Source organism: Branchiostoma belcheri, unplaced genomic scaffold, assembly GCF_001625305.1.
Source record: "Branchiostoma belcheri isolate BF01 breed outbred unplaced genomic scaffold, Haploidv18h27 scaffold170, whole genome shotgun sequence".
NCBI classification, from domain to species: Eukaryota; Metazoa; Chordata; class Leptocardii; order Amphioxiformes; family Branchiostomatidae; genus Branchiostoma; species Branchiostoma belcheri.
This window is the reverse complement of record NW_017803158.1, coordinates 143571-160872: the sequence shown is the minus strand read 5'-3', so window position 1 is coordinate 160872 and position 17302 is coordinate 143571. Positions and strand designations below refer to the sequence as shown.

Below are 17302 nucleotides of genomic sequence, written 5' to 3'. Positions count from 1 at the left end.
GCTAGTTTCTTACCTGTATAACAGAAGACAGAGCCAACCCTGCTAGTTTCTTACCTGTATAACAGAAGACAGAGCCAACCCTGCTAGTTTCTTACCTGTATAACAGAAGACAGAGCCAACTCTGCTAGTTTCTTACCTGTATAACAGAAGACAGAGCCAACCCTGCCAGTGCAGGTGGCACAGAACCATGGGTAACGACCACCAGCAGAGCGGTGACAGTTGACATGGTGATGGTGATCTGGTCCAGCCGGACTGCCAGCCAGCGCATCGCACAGTGGAACACAAACATGATCATGGAGTTCTTATCCAGCAGGGCCAGAAACCTGAACAAACGACACAAATTATTAGTACTAAAATAATGTAATAATATCAGTTGTATACAATTTTAAATATCAGTTGTATACAATTTTAAATACATTTAACCCTTGTCCTGTGGGACCCATAATTATATGGGTTGCACATACAGTACCATCTAATATAGCGGCCTGTATATGTACAAGTTGGGGATGTTTTTCGTGCAACGCATCACACTGCAGTGAAACGCAACGAATGCGGAAATGACTACGCCACGCAGGGGAAAAAAAGTCAAGGGTCTGTGACCTGATTACGACTTCAAAGTACTTCAACATATTGTGTAAAAAGTCCAGAAGGACAAGTGTTAAGAGGCACAAAAGGGCCTTTGCATTGAGTTCAAAGCAGCTCACTTGTCAACTTTTAATAGTTTGCCCCGTATTTGACCGTTACTGTTGAAATAATTTTCAACTGTTGTCTTGCATTGAAGTGACAACTTATCAAAATTTGATGTACATACGCAGGACAAACTTTAAGACAATAACTAAATCAAAATTACATTTTACCAGTTTGAATTGAAAATGTTATGTCATGTAATACACACCTGTCCACAGTCTGCTCTGTTTTGTTGTAAGCATGAATAGTTGCCAGACCCTGTACAGTAGCAGTCAGATGACAGAACCAAGGAGACCGGCTCACGTTCTCTAACCTCTTCAGTTCACGCAGGGCACTGGTTGTAAAATAACAAGTATGATAAAAACCTGAAAGTTCATAAAGTGTAACTTGACTTTGTGAAATGGTGATGGTTTAAAATACAGTGAGTAAAGAGACTCTGTTTGCACAGCCAAGACTTTTATTCAGCCGATGTTTTGGTGACCTTCTGTCACCTTCCTCAGAGCAATTCTGACTGGTTCACATTGCACTGCAGCACACTGGTGTTGCTGCTACAGAATGCATTCCCAAATGTATAATATTTACATTATCTACACTTGGTTGTGCAAAAAGAGTCTCTCCTTACTGTGTCTTACCAACATGATGAAACTATAATTCATGGTTTAAAATACATTTTGAACTCATGCATATGAACATTCAAATGGTCACTGGAATGTATACGATCATGTAGATGTGATGTCATGGCTACTAAATATTCAATATTTACTGCATATTTTTAGAAGGATTAACATAACACTTAACAGGTGACCAACATCTCTTCAAGATGTCAACTGGGAAACATGGTCTGTAGGGGTTTTAAACCCAGAACCTTCAGATTCTGAGTAAAAAAAAACCCTAACCACGAGACTACCTTGCCCCCATGCTATCACTTCTACTACCAAACTGTCACAGTATACGGCCTTACAAATATTGAAATACATAATACAATATCAATCAACTTTATTGCTCAACAACTGTAACTGGTACAATGTATGGCAAAGAAACAACAAGGGTACATAAACAAACTAAATACTAAAATATAATTCTAACGAACTAATCCATGATGATACTAAAGCTAAATCCATTGTGTTTTCTTAGGAAGAGTATTATTACATTCTGTAATTCAGGGGATGCAATGTATATCAGCTATTTACAATATGGTGTCACTTTTGTAGTGATTCAGATATGAATTTTCCAATGTACACTGATATCTGAGTAGGACATGAAAGAAGCATATTATAGTCTGATTTTGAGTGAGGTAGCGTAACATTAGTTATGGAAGCTATGGATTACATCAAATATATACTAGGGTTAGGGTTAGGGTTAGTAAGTTACATGGCATTTTGTATATACAGTGGAATCAGTACCTACCTGCTAGAAAAGTTACGGATGTACAGGAAGATCCCAGCTAGTGGCACAATGGCGATGAGAAAGTACGGCAGTGCATATGCCACCATAACGATGGAGAACAGGAGAAGGCAGGAGTTCTGCAGAAACATCTCAGCTTGTAGTGGGAGTCGCACATCCACTGAAATACAACATTTAATGTAGGTGTCAACTATCTACATTGTACCATGTACATGAGTCAGATCTGTATGATCAAAATCTAGCTGTCCAACCAGGCAGATGTTTCTGGGCTAAAATTGTGACTCTAATATACAGTATCCAATAGACCGTTTGTTTGTTTGATGTTTGTTTGTTTGATGTTTGTTTGTTGTTTGTTTGTTTGTTGTTTGAGCCTTTGTTTATTCATAAAATACTCTACCTGCCAGCTGCTTTTCACTGATCAGGTCATGAGGGAAGATGAAGAGGTCAGAGTCTGACAGAATATTGCAAGACACAAGTTCAAAGAACAAAAAATATAGATAGTTACAACTCTCATAGTTGCACAACTGGCATGATACCCTGATAAATTACTGACCTGATAAACTTTTCTTTCCTATATTCTAAATGTTATGTTTAGTATAAGCACTTAACCTTATGGCAATCAGTGGTACTGCACCTTCAAATGGACAATTACGTAATAGATATATTAATTTTTACACTCAGTGATGTACTCTCACAACATTTTTAAAACTCATGACCAGTCTGTAAAATGAGAGTAAAATGCATAATCACAAAGCAAGGTACATGACCTACTTTTACAGTACATTTGGAGTCTACATTGTCAAGTCAAGACTACATTTTATTTGGCAAAGTTATTTACCTTCGTCTAAGTCCTTGGAGAAACGGTTGAGTATCCTGCCTGTTGGTGTGGTGTCAAAGAAAGACATGGGGCTGCGGAAGACAGACCTGAACACCTTGTCGTGAAGGTTGGAGGAGGCCCGAAGGGTGAACTTCATGAAGGACAGACCTTTGATGATGACCATGAACAACACCAGGATGATGGACATTCCGTAAACCAGACTGTAGAAGTGAAGGTCGGGATGGTGTCGAATACTGGTGCTGATGACTGTCTCATTACCCACTGTTATAGTGGTGTTCTGTAAAAAAGGCAAGGAAAGGATTCTTTATAAATAATAATAACTTTATTGCACAACAGTTGTACATGGTACAAAGTATGGCATCTACTAACTTAAATAAGTACATATCAATGACATTTTCATAAGGCTAATACAAGAGTGGGTGGCTAGTATGAGATATCAACTTACACAATCTTACACAAAAAACAGTTTCTAATATCCATACAGTCTTTATCCCTATTTTATATGTACTTACTAGGTACAGTCAAACCTAAGCCCAAGTGGCCAGCACTTCAAGCTGGCCACTTGGCACAACAACAGTCTTTCAAGCTAGCAATTTTTTTTTTCGTACATGTAGGTACAAGCAATGTTCTAGCCATCGTCCATCTTTCCATCATTTTGCTGCTCATGACGGACAAAAATTAAGCCCAATCCGTTATCATTGACAGACAAAAATTGGCATGACAAAAAAGATATGGAAAGAAATGTCATTAAACTAATTATAAGCTTAGACCATACCAGCAAACTTTGCCCCCCAAAATGAAGGAAATAATATTTCAGAGGGTCAAGATTTAAAAATTTTACCAGGGAAGCAATAACTTAAAGATGCTCCCAGACCCCCCAATGATTATAATTATTATATTATATATTACAGTTACATCAAACAAAATTAAGACTAGAAAAGGTAACATTTGCAAAGCAAATAGTAAATTGCATAATGTTTACCTTCGCATATGGTTTGCTCTGTTAATTTTTACTCAAATACATTCATATAAAAATTATATAATATATTATATGGTCAGAAAGGAGTATAAATCCCTTCAACTATAAAATTGCAACATTACATTATGTAACCCAACACCAGTTACCATGGTCAGAGACGTCAACAAATCAGGTCATTGGCCAGGTCAGAGGTCAGTGTTTGGAACGGAAGAAGAAGAAATGTGGCAAAAACAATTACATTGCATATATAATTATACAGTTTATTATATTATCATGTTTTCCTTCTGTAAACATGATGGAAAAACTAAATTGACAAGAAAACTCACCCCACTTCCTTGCCTCAGCCAAAGACTCAACCAAAAGTTGCTGAAGCCCATCGCTCCCACAGCCAAGATAAAGGTCAGAAGGACCAGCACAGATAACAGGTAACCTCCTCCTGCCTTAAAGTAGTCAGCATATGTCCTCCATCCAATACTGCCACTCTCTATATCCTCCTTTGTTACCAGACTGCCTGGAAAGGACACAAATTGTACTAAATTAACTAAAGTCAAAACTGAATTTTTATTATTATATACTAACAGCAGCTATGTAAGAAATTACTGGATTAATTTTCAAGATGGTCTGACTCTGATGTTAAGTTTCAGGAAGCATCTGCTTATTGTCAGAGACTGAAAGAAATTTATGATCAGTAGTCAACACTACCAGTCCTGAAACATCTGACCATTTTCAAAATCTATCCAGTAAGTTGTTGTACTGTTTACCTCGATGTCTAACCTTCTTCAATGTAGATTCAATACTCTTCAAATTGCTACATGTAACATGACATGTAAGTTATTATGTCTTTAATTTAAAGACATGATGACTTACAGTGTACATGTAGCAATTTTTTCTAAAGTTTTAACAATTTAGAAAAAGGTATTTGGGGGTGTTTTTATTACAGCATAGATGACATTTTAGTAGTCATGCGCTTCTTCATTTCATGAGTGGCATAACTTCATGCTCTGTACAGGTAAAAATGTATCAGGAGCAAAAATGCAAAGAATGTATAATTTATCAACTTATATGTATCTCTGAACATGCTTCAGTGTTTTCCCATTAGCAGCAAAATAATCAATATTCAGTGTGAGAAAAGACCAAGACTTTTAGTGTTCCAAAACCTTTCAGCTAAAATATCACACATATCATGATGTCAGTGAACCCATACACATGCCAAAATCATTTATAAATTGCACACGTCCTACATTAGTAGGCTGGGTACTAGAAAAATGTCACACTATACTTTGGAACCCTATCTCTATTGCTCTGTATGAGGGACCATGTTGTTCGCCGATACTTTCAGTAGAGCTGTCTCCTATAACAAAGTAGAAAGCCATGATTATATATAGTGACATTGAGAATACAACTTTGGGCCTTTGAAAGTGTACATCAGCCCAAGAAGCTTGAACAGTTTTCGGGGGAAACCTCCTGGACCAGTGAAGGTAAAAGTAAGATGCACATTTCTAGTCTAATAGCCTTTTGAGGCCGTAGGGGCAGTGGGTTGTTACCCACTGTGTCTGGGGCATGAAATTGGAAGGCAGAGCCCATCCACTAGTACATGTACATGTACCTCCCCAACCTAAAGGCACGGACACATTTCCGAACCCATGCCCTGCAGGGCCCACCCGGGCAGTCGTTTGGAGTGAATTTCAAAGTTATGATATAAGAAAGAAGAATAAACAATAAAAGTTTTTAGAAAATCAAACATGAGCACTATTTGTGCATACCCTTAATAATAGAAATTGTTTATTTTTCGTTCACGCAAACAACCCGGCCGGGCCCCGGCTTGGAAATGTGACCGTGCCCTAAGTCAGGTACCCATTTTACACCTGGGTTGGAGGAGAAAAGTCCTTGTTATGAGCCAGTAAGGCCAGGGGTCGAGCCCCTAACCTCTCATGTCTGCTAGCATAGCCACTCTGTGATTTGATGCCACATTCTGTAAAACTTTGAGTAAAATAACCTACAAAATGTGCTGAACAACCCTTGCTGAAGAAAAAGTCAATTGAAACTAAATACATATTAAACAGTCTGCACTGATCCTTTGTAATGCCATAGTCATGATAATCAGAGCATCTCAGTTACCTGATAAATCTTCCTCTTCCTCCTCTTCCTCCACTACTAACACATCGCCATTGTCAGCAATACTGGTGGAGGAAACTACAGAAGACAGGCGTTTTCTGCGCTGTGCATCCATTGATGATTGTCTCCTATAAAGAGATCATACAATGTACACAGTTTGTTAATGTTCAATGTGTGTAGAATTGACTTGCTTGCTTACCCCTTGGCCTGCTAATGTGGCCATTTGGCACCATATTTGTATAATATGGGTTTAAGTAGCAGGGAGGATGTAAACTCAGATTCAGAAAATAAATTCACTGACAGAATTCATAATAATCACATTATGGCAACTTTTTTGACCAACGGTCCCGCTCCCCATCCCTCAACCGTGACCAAGGACGCCACAGACTCCCTCATCCAATGACCCCTTTTATGAGCTGAAGAAAGACGGCGGATGCCACCTGAAAGCTTCTCTGAGCTGAAATTTGTTGTGAGTACATGTATATAACACCAGTTTAACTCCTTCTTTCAATGTAGTCATACTAGTATACTTGTGTCAGTTTTGGGGTTCCTAGAGATTGTCATCCATATACTGAAAATAACTCTTTATTTGCCGTACCTTTACATTCACGGTTACTTCTGTATACTGCGAATTTATCATTACCGCCAACAAAAAATTCTCTGACTTTCTTTCTTCTGCACCTGGTGCTTATAATAATAGTAGTGCCGCAAACATATCCATTTTTCTCAGACTGTGGAATTTTGCTACCATGAAATTCAATATAAAGTGATTTACAGTAATCAAATTAGTATGGTCTAACCTATAGTCTCTTCAGTCCCAATCTATTCTTACATGAGTTTGTCTCCCTTGATGTTGTTGAGCTGCTCTGTCTCTTCTCCATCAGATTCCTCCCCTGTCTCCTCATCACAGTGTGATGTCATGTAGCCCTGTATCATCCTGGCATAGTCTTCACCTGCTGCCATCAGCTGACTGTGTTCACCCTTCTCTGCTATCAGACCATCCTTCATCAGGACAACCTGGTCACACAGGTGCAGGTACTGCAGGGAAAGAACAGATTTTACAGCTGACTGTGTTCACCCTTCTCTGCTATCACACCATCCTTCATCAGGACAACCTGGTCACACAGGTGCAGGTACTGCAGGGAAAGAATATGCAACATTTACTGTTTTTGTGAAAGCCAGATGGATGATTGCCTTCGTCAGAAGGGTATGTTTTCAGTTTGGGTCTGGTAGAGCAGCTGTGGTGTGGGTCTGTATGAAAGTCAATGCCATAGTTGCTGTAACTGTGTCAGTTGTGAAAATAAAGGTCAAGTTGGTCAAAATGGTACACCTTGCTTTTTCAAATGGTACTGCACATGCGTACTAGTGGGCAGTTTACAGACTATGCAAGATAATGAAACAACATATAGCAGGTATGACAGTGTGTGTGTCTATTATTTTGTTTGTTCAACTGTCTGCTCTAATTTCATAGAACATGATTGATGTGTTCAAGAATTCTCTTCTCAGACATCCCAAACACAAACCTGAAACTTAAGGTATTCTTTTAGGAAAAGGGAGGAAAACTGTGAAGATGAACCTTTCCTTACCTGTAGTTGATGAGTGACAAACAGCACAGTTTTGTCCTTGAGAGCTCCCATGATGCAGTGGGTGAAGATGTGCTGTCCCACGTGAGCGTCCACAGCGCTGAGTGGATCGTCCAGCAGGTAGACGTCCCTGTTACTGTAGACAGCCCGCGCTAGACTGATGCGCTGTTTCTGACCTCCACTCAGGTTTATCCCTCGCTCACCAATCTGCAAGTTGGCATGATTTCAGCATGATTGTTCTCTGTTATAGCCTCTTCAGGCTAACATCACTTAATATTGCTGCAGTCGTTTGGACAACATTGTGTCCATATTGCACAATAATGATTGAGTGGACAAAACTCTAACATTCAACAAAACTCTAACATTCAAACTTCCGGGAAGTTTGCAATCCACAAATTCCTGAATGTCGACCTTCATGACTTTGTCAGCTTCTAAAACCTTTGATCGGGGTTTGATCTCCTGTCATTCTGCTTGTCAATCTTTCCCTCACCCATATGCTATCAACCGATGTCCAAACAGATACACACCAGGTCCTGCAACTCAGCCACCCAAAACAATACTTGTTACCCAGAAATTAACAACTTAAACAACTTTTCTTGAACATGCAAATGTCATTCAATGTCTTAAAACCTTCGTTGTTTTGTCTAATGCTTATCTCATATCTAACTCATACCTACTAGTAGATAAATTCTTTTTTTTTTAAACCGAATTTAACGTCATTTTTCCCCCGGGGGTTAGACGTGCTTGCACCAAGTACAAGTCTTTTTTTTGAAGCAGGATTTTTACGGCTGGATGCTCTTCCTAACGCAAAACCAAAACCCTAGTAGGGCCTGGGATCCCTCTAACTGAGGGAGGAAACGCATGTTAAGTGCCTTTCCCAAGGGCACAACGTCTGGGTGCATGTCCGGACATGTCTGGGTCCAACCCTGGGGATTGAACCTGGGTCTTCTTACTTGACAGTCGGACGCTCTATCCACTACACCACACAGACACCACATCTAAAATCACAATTAAACTGTTTCCTTATCGAACCTCAGTCAAGTCTCCTGCTGGCAGCACATTGAAGTCATGAGTCAGGCTGCAGGTTCTCACAGCATCTTCATACCTACAGAGGAAAACAGCTTTCTGTTTATTGTTTAAAACAACTCCATTAGTGACAATACATGACACAACAGTTACTCTTCCTGAAGTTTTAAGTAATAAATACATAACGCAAAGAATTACGACATACAGCCATATCATGAAATTTGAGTACACAATTTAACATTACATTCTTTTAATACCACCAGTTCTGTATAAATCCAGTTTGCGTCAGTTTGCACTTTCAGTCTGTCTTTGGTTGAGTGTTTTGAATAAGGAAGGTACAGATGTTCTGATGTTTGTTCTGTTGTTGGCATTTGCAAGATTATATGTATGTGTAATACAGGCAAACCTGTACAAGTGACAACCTCTAACATAAGACCCAACTTTCCATTGACACAATCATTAAGTATACTGTCTACAGTGACCATCTGTCCACAATTATACATGTAGATCAGAAATGAAACAAAATGAAATATAGTTTTTGCTAACATTCTACAATATCTTATTTCGTGCATCCAAATATATTCAGGTGGGATGCACCTATTCCCAGAAATGAATTTCGAGCCCTGAATTTGAATGACAAAATACATGTAATAACTACATTGTACCTCTGTTGGTCATAGTCCTCTCCAAACAGGATGTTGTCCCTGACAGAAGCGTTCATGATCCAGGCCTGCTGGGCCACGTAAGCCACACTGCCTGTCAGTCCTACTGTTCCACACACCACACGCATCTAGGGAAAAGACTTCCAGGTTAGAATCATGGCCTGTAGACAGCGCATAAAACCCCTGTACACGTATGTAAGACAGAAAGACCACTGCCTTACAAGTATGTACAAGTCATGTAAGTTTGCCAACTCCCTATTTGTGTCTATACTTAACTCACTCTACGCCAAGGCGAGTCATGTTCAACATTCAACAATGATATCACATTCACCACTATACAGGGTTCTCACCAGGATTTTTTCACTGCGTAGGGGTGCAAGTCGCGCATTGAGTCCCAAAAATATGACCACAGCAGGAGGTCTGGTATTCTTCACACAAAATTTTGTAACTCATAAGCCCCTGTGACAATGTTTCTTGCTTATTTGGGGACAGTTTTTGTTTTCCCTTGAATGTATTGCTTCATTCTTATTACTAGTAAGTTATATTTTTAATTTTTTGAAAGATTTATGAAGCTTCTGCCCCCAAAAAACACCCCTACGCTGATTGAAAGAAAGTGTAGGGGTCCAAATCACAGCGTAGGGCTAGGGGGCCCCTAAGCTCAAACAGTCTGGTGAGAACTAAGCTATATGTCGTTGATCATGAGTAAGGCTCTTGAATGCATTGTGAATAGCCATCAAGGTGCGTGAAATGTCTTTTAAATGTCTTTTAAACTTGTTACGATAAGTGTACAGAGGCAATTTAGACCATGGGCTATGTGTGCGAAATAAATAAACCATCATGCATACATGTACATGCATACAATGTCAAACTCAGTATATACCATACCTGACCCAGGATGCCTGAGATGAGAGAACTCTTCCCACTGCCAACACTGCCACAAACACCTGTTAACGTGCCCTGGGGAATCAGAACATGCACAGATGACACTGTATCAGGGTCAGAATCAGGTTTTGTACACTATCATATGAGAAGTCTCTCTTATCGTTTTGATCAATGATGAGATGAAGGTTTGCTAGAATTGTACAATAAACTAGAAAAACAATCTGAACAGCTATGTTTATTTTTTTTTACATATTTCATAATGTGGTACATGGAATTCCCACCAGTCCACAACACATTGTTTTTTGTAGTCCGAACGAGTGATAATCTCTTGTAATAAAATAACTGTCTGCTACATGTATTTCACCGTAAACTTATCCAAATTGAATGTAATATGTGATCTAAATCACCATTTTCATTGTATGGGTGCAATTTTGTTCAGCAATAATAGTGATGAATGGAAAGCTATGATTATACATTATATGATGTACATGAAGAAAAGTTAAAAGTAAAAAAAATACCTTTGGGAGCTCCAGGTCAATGTTGACGAGTGTTTTCACCAAATCCTCCACCGATTCTGCATCGTCCTTTGTCAGAGGAACTTTCTCAGTATTCCCATGGGCCACTGGGGCAGTCCCAGGATTTCCTGCTTCCTCTTCCTGCCTGATGGTGTCCCAGGCGAAGGTCGCGCCTGTGATCTCGATGGTGTTTCCTGGGTCTGAAGGTCGAGTGGTGAAGGGCTTCCTTTCCTCCATATCAAGCAAACTCTGGCAAAAAACAGTTTGTCTTCAGTTAATTTAGGCCACACCAATTTAATTTGTTGGTTCTCGGATTCGCCTTTTCATTTTTTTCTGATTTGCAAAAAAAAAATATGATTCTGGTTCTGAATCAACTGAAAAATGCTCATGTTTTGCCCCCAACAGTTGAGGACAGTCCTTTTCTTCCTAGTTGTTACAGTTTTCCCATCTATCATTGCAGTGGTTTGATTAAAAGTTCAAAATTCAATGTTTAAATTTTAACCCAGCCTTTTGTGTTGACTTCATGGCTCATTTTGTAGCATTTAAGCCTATAATAGGATGCCTAGACCTGTTTTTATTTTTATTTTTTTTCGCCCTGTCGCTTCATATTTTTTCTGAAAAAATCTGAGAACCAACAAATTAAATTGGTGTGGCCTTATTATAATAAACAGAATTGATTGTACCAAAAGGGGCAAGGGTGCAGTATGTTTCATTCCCTTGCCATTGTACTCGCATTTTACTTCCAAACATTGATAACCCTGAAAACACAAAACATACATTGTATTTGTGCGCGACTAATTTCATCAGGTTCAATTGGTGAATGATTGAATACAAGTTCTTTATTCACAACCATTTGTATAACAAGAACTGATGTTTTGATGACCGTCGGTCATCTTCACAAGGGCTAATATTGGTAATACTGAGCAATGACGCTAGCTACAATGTAGGTGTTACAGCTTACCTCACTTCTGTTGTAACAATATCTACGGGACAACGTTAACATTGTTAGCAGTAACACCAAAGCTCCAGTGCATACTGAACCGCAGTCATAACTGCTGATTCAGAAGAACTGGTAAAGACAACAGAGCCGTTTATCAAAACATCGGCTCTTGTTAAACATGTGGTTGACAAGTGAAGAAAGAATGTTCAAATTGCTTTAATCTAAAACGGCAGTCAGTTGATAGGGTATTCCAATATCAGAACACGTCATGATTGTTCAATTCAAATTAGTATACATCAGATTTACATCTTTGGTGTTTTAAAGAAGGTGGGGACATTTAGGCCCAAATTTGTGCACCTCGTAACAATTGATTTTTGTATTCTATATGATTTTAAGACTTGTGCAATCAAGCTTCATAAATTGAAATTATTGCTGTTTCTAAAAAAAATTATATGTTGTTTATAAAGCATCGGTCACAACCTGCCGTGCATGCTTTTTGTCCATACGTTTTATTGGGAGGTCACGTCTGCTACGTTTTTCTGAAAACATATATAGGGAAGCAGTGGCATCAACACACGTCACTCGCACGGTTGCCCAAGGTGAAAGAGTGGGGTCTGCACACCACGTCTGGCCGTGAGTGGTTGCGTGCATCGTTCGTTGCTCAAGTGGTGAGTTGTACATGCTTACGACGTACGATCTCTGTGCAATTGCCACTTTACCGTAAGGAGGCCGTACTCACATGCTGCGTCCGTACGGTACGTACGGGGCACGCGCGTGAACCCGTAGACCGCCCGCAGACATGCACTTAAAGTTCTACGGCGTGTCTGCGTGCTCCTAAATCCGTATGCGATTCCGTACGGAGGCGGGACTCACCACTTACAGATCCCCTACGTTTGCCCACGTTTTTGCACATAGACAGCACGCAGATGCACGTATGGTGGGTTGTGACCAATGCTTTTAAGCAAAAACTCAACAGCATGATAGAAAGATTTGATTACCTACATGTACACACAGAATTTTGTAAGACTCTTTTGAGGCTTCTTAGGTGCGGTTACCTTGAGCCTCTCCAGTGCCACCGAGCTCTCAGAAAATGATTTCACACAATGCGGTAACGGTCGTATGCAAAAGTTCATACAGTTAAAGGCTGGTAGCAAGGAAAATGCCTGTTAAGATAAAATACAACTGTTATAAAATATAGAAAACCTGCCCAGGCATAACAGGGTAGATAATATTAGGCCACAGCAAGTAAATTTTACGGATGACATCCTCCGCAGACTTAAAATCTAATGCGAGCGGGCGAAAAAAAACATCAAGAGGGGCCAAAAAACAAAAACAAGCTACCTACATTATAAACTTTTGACTAAATCATGATTGTACAAATGGTTTTGATTCAGTGGGAACATCACATATACACAGCCTGAATCAAAGTAAGAAAAAAACATTAAGTCAGAGCCTTTTCTTGTCTCCTCTCTTCATAGTTACCTGCCATCCACCCTCCGGCATGGCAACAGATTATCTTTGCCCATTTTCGGCAATTGTTGACCACTGTCAGAGGGCAACAAAATTTCTTGTTTTTTTCCCCAAATCAGGCAAAAATCAATGCGCGTGCTGATATCATCCATAAAAATTACTTGCTGTGGCCTTATTCAAAGTCTAACAATTGCAAGTTACCTTGACACGTTGTAGCGCTACTCTGCTCTCTGCGAGGTATTTGACGCAGAACGGAAGTGTGGCCAACATAAATCGCATCGAATTGAAAATGGCCAACATGGTAAAGGCCTAGAAGATTCAGAATATGATTTTTGGATTAATGTCAGTAAAGAAAACATAATAATTAGTATAAAATCATGTATAAATCAAAAATTATACACAATGATTTTTGCTGCAACATGTCTAAGGAGCAAATTAAGTGACACATGCATTGGGCTAGAATATAATTGTCATAATAAATAAATTATAATAATATACTTTATTGACACAACAAAAGTACAGCGACTTTGGAAGGTCTAAAACTACATCATAGACATACAGGCAAATACATTGGGTACAAAATAATAGTATAAAATTTTACATTTTGCAGTTACAACTGTAGTTTTATTTCATAGAAAGAGGAAAAGGGAGGTTTTCACTTTGTTTTGGAAGAAACAAGTAAAAACAAACCTGTGATGCTGTGAGATCATTCCCAGTCATCACATGTAACACAATGGTGAGAATACTGGCCAGGACAGGCACAAGGGGAGATGTGGAGATACTGAAACTCTGTATGTACGCAGCCTTCTCCAGAACCTTCCTCTCATCACTTCTTACAGCTGTATATCGGCAGAGAAGTATAGTACACGTTAGCGGCTGTGTACATGTACCTAAACCCACATTTAGGTTCAGGTCCGGATTCAAATCCAGAGGTTTAGGTTCAGTTCCGGACTTGCAAGTCCGGTCCTAAACCCAAGGCATATACAAAATTGCATGTTAGCAACCTTGCAATGTTGTTTGGGAACACTTTGGCCACATAACATGGAGGCCGGTACTTGACGATGCCTGATGCATGAATGTTTTATTCATGTTGCAGCACAGATTTTGTAATCTATGGAAAGTTTTAGGCGGTTTGGAAAGAAAAGTGGTATGTGACATGTTTTTTTTTTTTTTTTGAATAAGTCTGGAATCGGTTCTTGACTTTTAGGTTTTTTTTACTTGAACATAAAAATTCTTATAAGTCCGAACCTGAGTCCTGGGACCAGCAAACCAGTACACAGCACTAGTACACGTCATTAAAACTTTCAACACATCCCTATATAGTAGGCCCTTGTGAAAGGCACTTTATGCCTACATGTACTAGTACCAATATTTCCTCACTTGAGCTTCAGTTAGGGACGTCAATCTAGGTTCCGAGGTGAGCCACATGTCAAGCATGTTTAAGATGCTACCTCACTTATCAAAGTAATAGTGGACCTCTGCTGGTGTGAGTGGATCAAACCTTACAGTCCAGTGTTACACAGCTTGTACTTTCTGTACAAAACTGGTGGTTACACCTAAAGACAGTTATTGGTTTTAGGAAACAAACAACAAAAGTCCAGTGAGTCCTATAGTGTGAGAAATACATGCACACGTAAACATTAATAGCATGTTTGTTGACAGCCAGTCCATGGAGTATGATTCTACAGGTACAGACTTCAACCTGGTTGTGTAAAAAGAGTTTCCTCAAATCTACAGGTAGTCAGTCAGTCCACAATGTATATCATGATTATTATTTTAGCATCTACAATGTACATTATCATGAAAGTTCATCTTCGTAGTTACAGTTAAAACTTTTGGTCCAACACAAGAAAGTTCTCTCACCTAGAGCTTTCGACCAGTCACTCTGGTCTTCCTCAGTAGTTGACGTCACACTTCAAAAAAGTCATGTGACAAGCTTCACTGGGTCAGTCTACTGAGGAAGACCAGAGTGACTGGTCAAAAGCTCTAGGTGAGAGAACTTTCTTGTGTTGGACCAAAAGTTTTAACTTTAGACATACAATGTTCATTTTATATCATACATCACAGCTTTCCAAAAATCTCTAAGTTCAGACATTCAGGCAAGTTTCTTACCACTAACAGCCCTCCCAAAAGGCATCTCCCAGGCGTACATCTTGATGAGTTTAACACACGTCAGGATCTCGTTCATGGTCCGTACACGTTTGTCTGTGATGGCGATGCATTTTCTTCTGAGGTGTGAAGTTAGACGAGAAATCCCTGCCTGGAAAATAAGTATTATAGTTAGGCCACACCAATTTAATTTGTTGGTTCTCGGATTCGCCTCTTCATTTTTTTCTGATTTGCAAAAAAAAAAAAATGATTCTTGTTCTGAATCGACTCAAAAATGCTCAGATTTTGCCCCCAACAGTTGAGGAAATTCCTTTTCTTCCTAGTTGTTACAGTTTTTTCCATCTATCAATGCAGTGGTTTGATTAAAAGTTCAAAATTTATCCTTTAAATTTTAACCCAGCCTTTTTTGTTGACTTCATGGCTCATATTGTAGCATTTGGGGCTATAATAGGATGCCTAGACCTGTTTTTATTTTTATTTTTTTTCTCCCTGTCGCTTCATATTTTTTCTTTAAAAATCCGAGAACCAACAAATTAAATTGCTGTGGCCTTACTGTAACATCAGCTATAGACCAATAATACAGGGGTTAATAATTATATGGAAACTTTTTAAGCCATTCCAATTGTTTCCAATCGTTTTCAAGCTTAAGGGACAGGAAATGGCACAATCTCTCTTAAGGCCACACCAACGTAATTTTACAGATGACATCCACGCGCGCATTGATTTTTGCATGTTCTCAAAAAAAAAAAGAATCATGTACTTGGCTCTAGGCCTGGGTACTCCATGGTAGTTAGCGACAATAGGGAGCCAGTGGTGGACCTGACTCCAGGACAAAATAACTCAGTACATGAGTACAGTGCCGATTCATAAATTCTGCAAAAAGCCAGCATGTGCGAGCTTGTTGTACACGTCGCTATATGTTATGTACTGCCGCAAATTCAGAATACTGGCTTTGTATTCCTATGGGGTTTTTTTTGGCCGAAATTTTTTTATTTGCCCCTGCACACTTATTTAGGGATCTCTGGAGGATGTCATCCATAGAATTAAGTCGGTGTGGCCTAATAATGCAAAGTAAAATAATTGTGAAAATCAAGGACAATCATTGTACACTATTTGCATAAAATCATGTTCTATACCTGAAATGGGTAGAACAGGATGAACATGGAACAGCCCAGCAGTGAGGCTGGACCAATCAGGTACAGCGTGTAGCAGAAACCCAGGATGAAGATGGCCGGAGCTCCGCACATCAGGATGAAGAATGACGTGGCATCAAACAGTCGCTGGCCATCATTAGCACACAGATTCACCAACTGTACAGAAAAAAAAGGATTACACAATCATTCAAAAATAAAGCACAAAATGGACAGTGAGAAATGGCCTAGGAAGATCCTCACACAGTGACTGTATGTAGAATTGAAAGCTCAAACCCTTGTGGTCAACCAATTGAAGAGATTGTTTGACACTCTAACTAGTCTAAGGGAGGACTTCCACCACTTGAACCTACATAACGTTAACCAACAGGATAGAGGAAAGTGGTGGGCTGCCATCAAGCCCCAGTATTGCTGTGCAAGCACACCAATTTTCTATGTTTTTATATTATAACCCTCGGAAGTTGGGGAACAACAGACACTAAACCGGATACTGATATTACACAAAAGCCTTAAATCTACTATTCTTTTCAGCCATTTATTGATATGTCTATTATTTAAAGTAGATTCTCTTTTTACTTACACTGATAGAGGTATTGTTTTGGGTAGTGCTAGTTTAGGGAAAGTTTGTATGTTTGGGTTCCTGAGACTTGGAAGGATGATGTACTAGTAATAGTACGTTTAATCGTCTATTACATCTTCCTTTAAACTCAAATGTTTTGACGTGAGAAGGCACAGATTAGCTTACAGTTGATTGACAGTGTGCCATATACATGTACCATATTCTACATGTGTACTTCTTGGAAGTGTTCTTGTTTTATCATGCAATATTAATCATAATCTTAAAGAGTCCTGAGATCCATTGTTTGCTTATCAATTAGTGGTCAACACTGAAAACAATACCATGGGCTAACTGGTAATTGATTGATACTAAATTACAATTA

The 17302-nt window shown here is 39.2% G+C and overlaps 1 protein-coding gene across 1 annotated transcript in view; it reads right to left on the bottom strand.

The window, feature by feature from the left end:
* LOC109466889 (multidrug resistance-associated protein 5-like) overlaps positions 1-17302 on the bottom strand; it is a 29946-nt gene that overhangs the window by 5959 nt on the left and 6685 nt on the right. Inside the window, exons 7-23 of the mRNA XM_019764754.1 lie at positions 16347-16520; positions 15214-15361; positions 13792-13940; positions 13303-13410; positions 10695-10940; positions 10180-10251; positions 9298-9422; positions 8639-8711; positions 7610-7813; positions 7142-7159; positions 6856-7043; positions 6027-6151; positions 4235-4419; positions 2930-3206; positions 2095-2251; positions 896-1021; positions 137-323 (exon numbers count right to left, since the gene is read on the bottom strand). Of these exons, the coding sequence (XP_019620313.1) occupies positions 137-323; positions 896-1021; positions 2095-2251; positions 2930-3206; positions 4235-4419; positions 6027-6151; positions 6856-7043; positions 7142-7159; positions 7610-7813; positions 8639-8711; positions 9298-9422; positions 10180-10251; positions 10695-10940; positions 13303-13410; positions 13792-13940; positions 15214-15361; positions 16347-16520 (2562 nt within the window). The remainder of the gene's footprint in view (positions 1-136; positions 324-895; positions 1022-2094; positions 2252-2929; positions 3207-4234; positions 4420-6026; positions 6152-6855; positions 7044-7141; positions 7160-7609; positions 7814-8638; positions 8712-9297; positions 9423-10179; positions 10252-10694; positions 10941-13302; positions 13411-13791; positions 13941-15213; positions 15362-16346; positions 16521-17302) is intronic.